The 11825-nt window shown below is 39.9% G+C and overlaps 2 protein-coding genes and 1 pseudogene across 3 annotated transcripts; all 3 read left to right on the forward strand.

Annotated features, from left to right (window-relative positions):
- Positions 1-1117: 1117 nt before the first annotated feature.
- LOC137728790 (putative amidase At4g34880) lies at positions 1118-3634 on the forward strand. The gene is made up of 5 exons (XM_068467555.2): positions 1118-1904; positions 2139-2353; positions 2491-2727; positions 2817-3012; positions 3113-3634. The coding sequence occupies exons 1-5, from the start codon at positions 1362-1364 to the stop codon at positions 3473-3475; spliced, it is 1554 nt and encodes a 517-aa protein (XP_068323656.2). The 5' UTR covers positions 1118-1361; the 3' UTR covers positions 3476-3634.
- Positions 3635-5271: 1637 nt separating this feature from the next.
- LOC137728074 (putative amidase At4g34880) lies at positions 5272-8640 on the forward strand. The gene is made up of 6 exons (XM_068466961.2): positions 5272-5453; positions 6154-6638; positions 6917-7131; positions 7250-7483; positions 7568-7754; positions 7924-8640. Exons 1-6 carry the CDS (start codon positions 5417-5419, stop codon positions 8422-8424), a joined length of 1659 nt encoding a protein of 552 aa, XP_068323062.2. The 5' UTR covers positions 5272-5416; the 3' UTR covers positions 8425-8640.
- Positions 8641-8767: 127 nt separating this feature from the next.
- On the forward strand, positions 8768-11645 carry LOC137728073 (putative amidase At4g34880; annotated as a pseudogene). The gene is made up of 5 exons (XR_015952316.1): positions 8768-9450; positions 9862-10076; positions 10274-10515; positions 10595-10793; positions 10947-11645. The product of XR_015952316.1 is annotated as a putative amidase At4g34880 (transcript).
- Positions 11646-11825: the final 180 nt, after the last annotated feature.

The following is an 11825-nucleotide window of genomic DNA, read 5'->3' on the forward strand; positions in this document are numbered from 1 at the left end:
AGCTCAACTAGGCTCGAGCAGTGCCCAACAACCTTTCCACATTTTTGGATTGGGCTAGGTCCGATGGATCATGAATGATCCATTCCTTGACCTAAACTCATGGGTGATTCATAACTCGAGTTACATATGTATCAACGGGTAATAGACAAACTAATGCTCGTGGCTTAATTTTTATCTAACGACTCTTGTTCAAATATGCAACTTAAATGTGCATTTTTTATGTGCACTAGAGAAAGCCCCACATTAACTTTGGGTTTTCTAGTGGTGATCCATGGCAGCTCCATTAGTGTACTTTCATGGAACCTCATGATGGAGGTTGGGTGGGAGTTCGCGGTGGTTGGTGGGCGGGGAAGTTTAGGATGGCTAGTGAGTTTTGCAAGTTCACATGCATTATCTTCAATGAAACAAAGGATGACTCTACAATGTAGTTTGTGAGGCCTTATTGACGAGTTGATAGTAATAGTAAGGCATCACACTTGGGTATCAATCAAATGAAGCGGCCCCAGCCACTAATCGGTGACACGAAGTCTCGAGATTATCAACTTGTCCGCTTGTGGCCTTATTTAGAATTAGAGCATCAAACTCAAAATTATTTAACAATAAAATGTAATCATCTCCACATCAACATCAACAATGTGATACACATGACTATACAATGTGCAAGCAAAAGACAAAAAATTAAAAAATATCACCACCACCAACTATATTCTGCATAGTCATCGTGAAAAGAAGTGAGAAATATTGATGCGATTTCTTTCAACATGTGCGAAACAAAGGGACAATTATTTCGACCCACTATGCTTCAACCTGGTTTCACACTTTGCAACCTTATCCATATATCTCATGATATTATGTTGCTTTGACATATTTTCTAAGGCGACCATCAAAGAGATAAGATAATTAGGGCTCGTTTAGTGAACTGGATGAGATTGAGTTATAAAGATAAGCTTGGAGTGGTAGGGATGGATTACATAACTCATGTGTATGATTAGGTTACATAACCCATCATATTTCTCTTTTTTTTCGAATTCATAATCAATCTAATCCGTGTTACAATTTTTCTCACCAAACATTGATTGGACTATTTATGAAAAAAAAATTAGAAACAACTTATTCCATTCTGTCCACCAAACGGGGTCTCAAAGCATCTTTTTAAACGTGCCCGGCAAATTGTAGTGATGGTGGGCCTTGTGGTCACAGTACCAACACAGATAATGGTGCTGGAATTGGTGGAAGCTTGGGCAGGTTTTTTTTCCGTTTACACTATTTCATAGCTGCTTGTGATACTTTTCTCCTTTCGGATCCTATAAATTTGTTTACACCAAGTTTGGAGTTGCAGAGGCTCCACTAATACTGCTTCCATGGAGAAACCAAACCTCCATCACTTCTCATCCTTACTTCTGGTTTTTCTGTTTACATTGTCGCTTGGGACTCAGACAACGACAGGCCGGAAATTCTCGATCAGGGAAGCCACCATTGACGATCTCCAACTCGCTTTCAAGCACAACCAACTCACCTCAAGGCAACTTGTCCAGTTCTACCTTGGAGAAATCAAAAGACTCAACCCCTTCCTTAAGGCGGTCATAGAAGTGAACCCGGACGCGCTTTACTTGGCTGACAAGGCGGATTACGAACGCAAGACTAAGGCGCCGCCCACGTCACTCTCTAAGTTACATGGGATTCCCATTCTGGTCAAGGACAACATTGCTACCAAGGACAAGTTGAACACCACAGCTGGCTCGTATGCTCTGCTTGGCTCAGTTGTTCCTCGTGATGCAGGTGTTGTCACCAAGCTGAGGAATGCCGGGGCTATTATACTGGGAAAGGCCAGCCTGAGTGAGTGGTCCTTTTGGAGGTCCAACGATGCACCCGCCGGTTGGAGTGCCAGAGGCGGCCAAGGGGTGGTGAGTTGAGGATCACTTGTTGGATTAATTTATGTTTAATCGCGGAATTACTAGTATGTTATTTTGTGAAACTGTCGAGCTAAAACTTACATTTAAATAAGAGTCCAACTGATTAGTATTTCAGATTGACAATATAACTTGACAGACTGTCTCCTAAGATAACATTTCTATAGTTTAGACTGAACAAGGCAGAAAAAAAAAATCAACAGACTAAGCTTGTTAGGTGGAATGCAGAACCCTTACAATTCTCTTGCAACACCTTGCGGCTCAAGTAGCGGTTCAGCAATATCAGCGGCAGCAAATCTGGCAACAGTGACACTCGGCACTGAAACAGATGGATCAATTTTATGTCCATCCAGTTATAACTCAGTCGTGGGCATCAAACCAACAAACGGTCTTACTAGTCGAGCAGGGGTTGTCCCGATCTCTCTAAGACAGGACACAGTTGGGTAAGTGGCGATCAATTTACGTAATTTTCAGTTTTCCACACAATATAGAGTAGGCTCGTGTAAAATTAATTTTGGATAAATTTTAGTCATATTTACTATTTTGTTTCTCTGTCGTTTGTTGGTGTTGGATTGAACAGGCCAATCTGTCGGACAGTATCAGATGCTGCTCATGTTCTTGATGTCATTGCAGGCATCGACCAGAACGATGTTGCAACGACTGAGGCATCGAGGTACATTCCCAAGGGTGGCTACGCACAGTTCCTCAGGCGTGATGGGCTTAGAGGAAAGCGAATAGGGATAGTGAGAGCCTTCTTTAACTTCTCCGGTCAAACTTCGTTGACTCCAATTTATGAAAAACACTTCAACACGATGAGGTAACAAAAAAAGTCATATTAAGTCTCAATCGGAGACATGTATCCATTCTGATGAAATGCTAATTAAGGTGTTGGAAAATTAAATTTAGGAAAGGTGGTGCTGTTTTGGTAGACAATTTGGAAATACCACATTTTGATGAAATCTATTCCGATGGAAGCAGTGAGAATACTGCACTGTCAGCTGAGTTCAAAATATATATAAACACATACCTTAAGGAGTTGGTGGCTTCGCCGGTCCGATCCTTGGCGGATTTGATAGCCTTTAACAATAAAAACGCAAAACTGGTGAGTAAATAGGAGCAAGCTGTTGTTCTTCTCAAACTATGGTTCGTTCTGAATAAGTAGCTGCGGAAACTAAAACCGATTTTGATTACTTGGAATGCAGGAGAAGGTGAAGGAGTATGGCCAAGGCCTATTTTTAGAAGCTGAAGCAACAAATGGTATAGGAAAGGCAGAGAAGGCAGCATTGTTAAATTTGGCAAGATTCGCGAAGGATGACTACGTGAATTTAGTGACGAAGAACAAGCTAGATGCCGTGGCGGCTCCTCTTGTATACGTGTCGCCGTTGCTTGCGATTAGCGGCTCCCCGGGTGTGATTGTCCCAGCAGGATATGATGATGGGGTACCAGTTGGCCTTTCCTTTGGAGGGCTGAGGGGTTGGGAGCCGAAGCTAATTGAGATGGCATATGGCTTTGAGCAAGCAACTAGGATTAGGAAGCCTCCTTCACTTAAAAAGTTGAAGTTTTAGAGCTACACTAAGTAGTAATGCCCGTGCGTTGCTGTAGGATTAGAAATCAACTTTCCAGTAGTATATGAATTTGAGCTAATAAATGTACGTTGGTATAACATTGACTAATCTAAATAAAAATATCTCAAGAGAGGAATAATTTTATTTGCTGCAGAAAAATTCTTGTTTTGTTATTTTACCAAGGCAATTCGCTTCAACTTCCTTGGTGTCATTGCTCAGCTCAGCGACAATCTTTGACATTCCGAACAACTAAAAACGAATGAAAAATTTCTCAATCAAAATTAGAAGCAAGCCGATTCAACAATGAAAACATTTGCACACAGGCTGTATAAGCATTCAATGTGAAGGGGGAACAAATCTTCTGCATGGTCTTCTTGAAGCATGTTTTATGTTTAACCGTAGATGCATTGACAAAATCATCAATGTGATTCTTCAAATCCTCCAAGAAAGTGGCTTGCTTGATGCGACTTTTCGCACTTGGGCTTCTGTTATTACTAGTTGGACCACCTATTGTTATTACTGTCTATTTGACCCATTATATAGGTGATAACATTAGGCTCATTTACAACTCAAACCCTACTATCCTTGGGTGTATTTAAACACTTTTTCTGATGTAAAGAGGACTATGAATGAAAATATGAATTTACTTTGATTTCTTTTCCATTTTCTGCATTTACTTTCTTGCAATTTCCTTGTTACCATGTCTGGTCCTATCATGCTCGTTCTTCTTTCAGCATGAAGTGGCGGCTAGGGTTGCAGTAGCAAGTAATAGCTCATGTTGAGTTTTATGTGATTCCATTGTTAATAGCGTCTGATACAGAAGTCATTCGTTGTAGAAGATCTAGATGAATGATAGACAAATGACTTTCAAATTTAAAATAATGCAAACTGATCCTTTTAACTAAATTCAAGCCACTGCAACAAATTCATAAAAAAACCTAAGTAGAACCAACCAACAAATTCAATTTGTTTTATTTTACTATTGGTCTAGATGTTATAATTGAAGACTTGCTTGTGTATGGAGGAAAAGTATGTTGAAAATGCATAAATTTTCTTTCCAATATACCTGAGTTTGTAAAAGGAAATACTATTATGAAATTTGAATTTACTTGGTCAAGTAATGAGTGGCCTTTTGTTAGTACCCCGATCAATTCTTGACAAATATATTATTTTACCTTCTTTGATAATAGCAAAAAATATCGTCAGTAAATTATTATTTCAATTCCCGAAATGAGATAAGGACTTAAAAGATTGAAATAGAAAAATGCATGTTAAATGTACAAATAACGACGTTTAATTGTCAAGAAAAGAAAATTATAACAAATTTCTTTTTTATTTTTTAACTTGTTAAAAAAAATAAATAGATATGCGGTTACGGCTAAATGCATACACGATTATGAACAACCGTTTATAAACAGTTATAGATATATTCGTTTATTTAATTATCCAATGAATAAAGCTTGTATAGGTAAAAATTTAAATAGTTAGGGGTAAATAAACTCAGATCGCTGCCTGTCATAACCACACAACAAATATATGATATCTTAATTTATGTTAGCAACAAAAGCAAAAGATTAAACAAGGCAGGCAGACCATAAAAAGTAACACCAAGCAGCATGTAAATTTGGAGGAAGATTCTTTACCTTGTTATTCTTATTCCTTTCAATTCTCTTTTCTTACCCATTATTTTTTGTTTTATTATCTTTATATAAAAAAATTAATATAAAATGTTAACATGACTTAAGCGTGATGATTCAAATAATAGAGGATGAAAGGATAAAGAAATTAGGAAGATAGGAATCGTCCTCCACAAATTTTGACCGAAAAAATGCAGCAGTACAAAAATAAAGTTGAAAATATAATGAATTATACGACTCCATTCCCATAAGCCTCGAAAGCATATAGCACCAAACAGAGGAGAGAAGGTGAGGTAGTGTGTCAATGGCAGCTGGGGATGACTTTCCCTTGACGGGTGGAGGTGAGTTCGATTTTGTTTGTTCTATTCAATTTAGATTTAACTGGGTTTTTAGTTTGATTACTTTTGTCTTAATTTGGTTTGCATTAGACTTAAATTACAGATTATTTGGTTTCAATTTGCTTCTTTTTCCTGGCTTTTGGATGAATACCTTCACAAATTAGCCTGCTTGGTATTCTTCTTATCCAGTTTTTTCTGTTTTTGAAACTAATGAGTATTAAGTAATGTAGTTATATTCGTTCTTTTAAAAAACTATAAATTATTTTAGATTTTAAGCATTCTTCTTTCTTTCTTCTGGGTGTGTTCGCTGATATCAGGAAATTTCAAAAATATCGTGTAACGTCGTCGATATCTCACTAGGGAGACTACATTTTTTTTAACAAAATGACGTGGTTGTTAATGATAGATTATTACTTAACGTGCTTATTTTCTATTGGTGACATATTATTTGGTTTGCAAATTTTGTTTAAAATTTTGGTCTTTCTAGCATTACCCTCTCAACAATGTCATGTAAAATCTTATCTAGTTTGGAAGAATTCTTTAGTGTGACTGTTAGATCATCACGTGACATTCTATTTATGTGTTCTAGGTTCATGAACATCATCTGTCTTCAACCTATATTATTCAAGACATGTAAACTAGTAGCATCATGTACAAAACCTCCCTCACACTTCATCCTTATTTCTGGTTCTTCTCTTTATAGTGTCGCTCGGGACACAAGCAACTACGGTCCATGGATTCTCAATCAAGGAAGCCACCATAGACGATCTCCAACTCGCTTTTGAGCACAACCAACTCACCTCAAGGCAACTTGTCCAATTTTACCTTTCTGAAATCAGTAGACTCAACCCTTTCCTTAAGGCGGTCATAGAAGTGAACCCGGATGCGCTTGACCTTGCTGACAAGGCTGACTATGAGCGCAAGACTAAGGCGCCATCCGCAACACTCTCCAAGTTACATGGCATTCCCATTCTTGTCAAGGACAACATTGCAACCAAGGACAAGTTGAACACCACATCTGGCTCTTATGCTTTGGTTGGCTCAGTTGTGCCGCGTGATGCAGGCGTTGTCACCAAGCTGAGGAATGCCGGAGCTATCATACTGGGAAAGGCCAGCTTGAGTGAGTGGTCGAATTGGAGGTCCAATTGTGCTCCTAGCGGTTGGAGTGCCAGAGGCGGCCTAGGGCGGGTGAGTTGAGGATCCTTAATTCCCTCTTATATAGAATACCTTCACTTTAATTTGTTTGCTTAAATTTTACTGTTAAGTTCTCTTGCTAGATGCCCGCTATGTTATGTTACACCTTTCAATATGAAAAGTACATTCAAATTCAAACAAGAATCCGCTTGGTTAATGGTCGAGATTGACAGTTTGATAATATAACATAGTAATGTGGTGTGAAAGCATTTCTATAATTTAGACCAGACAAGAATAAAATCAACAGACTAAACCATTTACGTGGAGTGTAGAATCCTTACAATATTGAGGTGACGCCTAGCGGCTCAAGCAGTGGGTCAGCAATATCGGTGGCAGCAAATCTGGCAGCGGTGGCACTGGGGACTGAGACAGATGGGTCAATTTTAAGTCCGTCCAGTTTTAACTCAGTAGTTGGCATGAAACCAACAGTCGGTCTTACTAGTCGAGCAGGGGTTGTCCCAATCTCCTCAAGACAGGACTCAGTTGGGTAGGTGGTGATCAATGTCAATTCTTTTTCACTATGCTCCTATGTAACATTAATGGATACCTTTTATTGTCGGATGACTACTTTTCTTCTCATTGTTTCTTGGTATTGGATTGAACAGGCCTATTTGCAGGACAGTATCAGATGCTGCTTATGTTCTTGATGTAATCGCAGGCATTGACATCAACGATATTGCAACAACTGAGGCATTGCGGTACATCCCTGACGGTGGCTACGCACAGTTTCTCAAACTTGATGGACTTAAAGGAAAGAGATTAGGGATATTGAAAAAATTCTATGACTTAAATGATACTTTCTTGACCCAAACTTTTGAACAACATGTCAACACATTGAGGTAAGTAGTTTTCCACTCTTGTATTAATCTCAACTCGAGACATCGGTCTATCTGATGACACAACACTATATATATTCAATTTAGGAAAGGAGGTGCTGTTGTGGTAGACAATTTGAAAATGGCTCATGAGGTCAATTGCCGTGCAAGTGGCGAACATGCGTTGTCATTTGAGTTCAAAGTATCCTTAAACAGATACCTTAATGACTTGGTGGATTCCCCGGTGCGATCCTTGGCAGACGTGATTGCCTTCAACAAGAAGAACTTGAAACTGGTAAGCAAATAGGACTCAGTTTATTCCTTTCAATTTCTCGTCGTAGACTTTGCTTTACATGTTCAGTTGATAACTAAATATGGCAGTCTAGTGGATAATTTTTGGGCTAATACATACATATACGGCTCATTTTTGCGTAAGATTTACAAGGAAGAATGGTCATTCGCAGGAAAAAATCGATGAATACGGACAAGAGCTCTTCGAAGCGTCCGAGAAGACTAATGGAATAGGGGAAAAAGAGCAGAAACTGTTGTCAAAGTTAGCGACACTGTCGAGAGATGGATTTGAGAAGTTCATGACAGATAACAGACTAGATGCCTTGGTGACCTATTCTAGCAGTGCGTCTTCTATCCTTGCAATTGGTGGTTTCCCGGGCATTGTTGTGCCAGCGGGATATCATGACACTGAAAACTACCCTTTTGGCATTTGCTTTGGGGGACTAAAGGGTTCGGAGCCAACGTTGATTGAGGTCGCGTATGCATTTGAGAAAGCAACTAAGATCAGGAAGCCTCCGCTTCTAGACCAACTTATCTCAAGTAACACCACTCCTACTGCTCCCGATCAAGTTGAGTCTGCGACATCCACCATCGCTGCAGCCACAGAAAGACTTGGCCTAGCCGCTCAAGAGCACCCCCAAGGAAGTCTCTTGCAAGAAACTGGTCAAATATAATCGACCCCAAAACAAGAAGGCTCCTTGCTTCGGGGGGACGTCTATTAAAATGAAATGATAAAATTCATATGCTAGTAAATATTTCTGTCTTAGAAAACCATATGACATCAAATCTTATTGAGTATGCGCAATGACAGTTTCTCGACTCCAAACTGTTCAACATCTCAACACAGGTTTCGGGTTTCCAAATAATTATAAACTGGAATTTTGTGATCATCGTAAACTCTGTTACTAAGATGTTGGTCATTTGTTAAACAACAAATTTGGTGTCAAAATATTGTCGACAATGAATTGATAACGTTCGTAACGTTTTGTTCCTGACAATTAGATTGCTTGCAATTGGGGACATCAGCAAATTACTTAAACCTGCTGCGGAACAATAAACAAATGAAATCGCAAAAATATTGATTTTCAAACAACCTTTGTTTAAATGGCAAAAAAACCCATCAATTTCTAGCTTTCATCAATTCCATGGCTACCACCAATTCAAGGCAGAGACTTTTCTCTCTCCTCTCGTTTCTTATTCTAATTCTTCAATCCAAAATCTCATCTGGGTCCGAAACCCCAATTGAAGAATCCACCATTGACGACCTCCAGATCGCTTTCAAGCTCAAGACTCTGACTTCACGGCAACTGGTTCAGTTCTACCTGGACAGAATCCAAACCCTCAACAGCCACCTTAGAGGGGTCCTGGAGGTGAACCCAGATGCGCTTTCCCAAGCCGATTCCGCCGACGAACAACGCCGGAAATGGGAATCGAACCCATCAGCCAGAACCAGAGCACTGCCGAAGCTGCACGGCATTCCCATTTTGCTCAAGGACAACATTGGCACCAAGGACAAACTTAACACCACCGTCGGCTCCTTTGCGCTGTTGGGTTCCAAAGTTCCGAGGGATGCCGGGGTTGTGGCGAAGCTGAGGAGCTCTGGGGCTGTGATTCTGGGGAAGGGTAGCTTGAGCGAGTGGTCGTATATCCGGTCGTTTTCCGCGCCGTACGGATGGAGTGCCAGAGGCGGCCAGGGTGTGGTGAGTTCGACTTAGACTTGACTATCAGCTGCTTAAATGTTATGTATCGGTGTGATTAGTAGGGGCCACTGAACCGTCTTTGAAACTTTAACATATGATATATCTATGCAGTAGCATTATAAAGTTTTGAGTTTTGATCATTGTCAAGTTGATATTTAGTTGTTAACGATCCCGAAAACTAGTGAGATATTTTGCTAAATTAGCGTTTGCACCGAGTTGTCATCACCTTTAGAACGTTTCTGTGTTTCATTTAAGCGTTGTGATTAGTAAATGTGATTGCCATTTAAGCACTGCGAAATTTGGTTGCGGTATGCATGAATCAGTCACTAAATTCTACTTTATCTGTGGATTTCATATATGAATTTGGCATGAACCAGAATCAAAGACGTGTGGTTTTGTTGCTATATGCAGAATCCTTATAATTCATCGCTGGAAGTTTGTGGATCAAGTAGTGGACCAGCAATATCTGTATCTGCAAATATGGTAGCTGTGGCTTTAGGGACAGAGACTGACAGCTCCATCTTATGTCCGTCCAGTTATAACTCGGTAGTAGGCTTCAAGCCAACCGTTGGTCTCACTAGTCGAGCTGGAGTCATCCCAGTGAGTCCGAGACAGGACACAGTTGGGTACGTGATGTGCTTAATGTTATCTAACAAATTTACTTTGCGCCTGAAATTTTTCTGTTTCTTTATGTGATCACGCATTGACACTTTCCGTTGCTGAAAGTTTTGGTAATTTGGATTAATTGATCAATTGTAACATCTGTTTGTCTAATTAGCTCAAAAGTGTGAGTAACAAAGTGATCATTTGGAACTTAGAACAGGCCAATTTGTAGAACAGTGGCTGATGCTGTTCATGTCCTGGATGCCATTGTCGGTATTGATAGCGACGATATCGCAACGCATGAAGCATCACAGTACATCCCAGTGGGTGGCTATGGACAGTTTCTCAAGGCTAATATGGTCTCAAAGGAAAGAGATTGGGGATAGTAAGTCGCTTGTTTCGTGAAGTCAAGGATGATTGTTTCTTGAATCAAACTTTTGAGCAGCACTTTACCACACTGAGGTAACAGATAAACAGAATGCATTTTTCGGTGCACTTTCTAGTCTATAATTATGACATACTACTCCTTGCTGCAACGTAGGAAACAAGGTGCAGTTTTGGTTGGAAATCTTGAGATAGCCAACATTGAAGATATTCTCGATTATTCTTTGAGTGGTGAATTTGTAGCAATGTTAGCGGAATTCAAAATGGCCTTGAACCCATACCTAAGTGAACTAGTTGAATCTCCGGTGAGAACCTTGAGAGATGTGATAGCATTCAACAAGAACAACTCAGTTTTGGTGAGTGTCTGAGTAGTGAGTACAAGACTCTGTTTATGCATTGATGTCTTTGTCATTTTGTTATTCCAAAATATTGTGTGGCATACAAGTTTAAATTAGATGCATTCGATAACCACAAACGAACAGTGAACGAAACTTAATGGTCACCTACAGGAAAAGATGAAAGAATATGGACAAGATCTCTTAGAAGCTGCTGAGAAGACTAACGGTATAGGAGCAAAAGAGCAAGAGATATTGTCAAATTTAGCAAGACTGTCCAGAGATGGATTCGAGAAGTTGATGAAAGATGAGAACCTAGACGCGCTGGTGACTTATTCCAACTCTGCTCATTCAATCCTTGGAATTGGTGGTTTTCCGGGCATTGTTGTGCCGGCAGGATATCATAACGATGACAAGTACCCTTTCGGCATTTGCTTTGGGGGACTAAAGGGTTCGGAGCCAAAGCTGATTGAGGTTGCGTATGCATTTGAGCAAGCAACTAAGATCAGAAAGCCTCCGCCCGTTGGTTCTCAAGGCCAACTCCTCTCTACCACCGCTACTCCCACTCCGGAAGTTGAGTCATCAATACCCACCATTGCTGCAGCCACAAGAAGACCCGTCCTAGTCACTCAAGAGAACCTCCAAGGAAAGCGGTTGCATGACAGCAGTCGACATAAAGTTCTCTAGAAGGATACTTGGGGCAGTTTTAAGAAGAATCAGTTTAATTATGCCGCTCAATGTCCATGAGCTCTAAGAAGTCAAGTCTAATGTGATTGTTGTTGTGTGGAAAGGTTGTAGATTGTAGGTCCAAATCCTGTATATCGAACGGAAAAACAATTATGCTTCTGGTGAATAAATAATGTGTCATTAGCACCTGTGAGTGTATGGTTTTGCAGGTTGTATTGATATGGTTGTATCATTAAAACCCCGATTATCCCAAATACAAGCAATTATGCAGTAGAAGTTATATTTACTCGGTCTGGGACTGCCGGGGTACGAAATGGTCACACACAAGTTTCTACATCAAAGAAAAATGCTAAAATTTAATCCCAA

Source organism: Pyrus communis, chromosome 10 (genome assembly GCF_041283825.1).
Source record: "Pyrus communis isolate YQ-2024b chromosome 10, ASM4128382v1, whole genome shotgun sequence".
Classification (NCBI taxonomy): Eukaryota; Viridiplantae; Streptophyta; class Magnoliopsida; order Rosales; family Rosaceae; genus Pyrus; species Pyrus communis.

What these genes read in the sequence shown, in the direction of transcription:
- LOC137728790 (XM_068467555.2), top strand. Translation starts at nt 1,362, where the DNA reads ATGGAGAAACCAAACCTCCATCACTTCTCATCCTTACTTCTGGTTTTT. An exon ending in CCAGAGGCGGCCAAGGGGTG is followed by an intron (nt 1,905 to 2,138) that starts GTGAGTTGAGGA and finishes GGTGGAATGCAG; the next exon opens with AACCCTTACAATTCTCTTGC. An exon ending in AAACACTTCAACACGATGAG is followed by an intron (nt 2,728 to 2,816) that starts GTAACAAAAAAA and finishes AATTAAATTTAG; the next exon opens with GAAAGGTGGTGCTGTTTTGG.
- LOC137728074 (XM_068466961.2), top strand. Translation starts at nt 5,417, where the DNA reads ATGGCAGCTGGGGATGACTTTCCCTTGACGGGTGGAG. An exon ending in CTTTCCCTTGACGGGTGGAG is followed by an intron (nt 5,454 to 6,153) that starts GTGAGTTCGATT and finishes TTCTCTTTATAG; the next exon opens with TGTCGCTCGGGACACAAGCA. An exon ending in TCAAGACAGGACTCAGTTGG is followed by an intron (nt 7,132 to 7,249) that starts GTAGGTGGTGAT and finishes TGGATTGAACAG; the next exon opens with GCCTATTTGCAGGACAGTAT.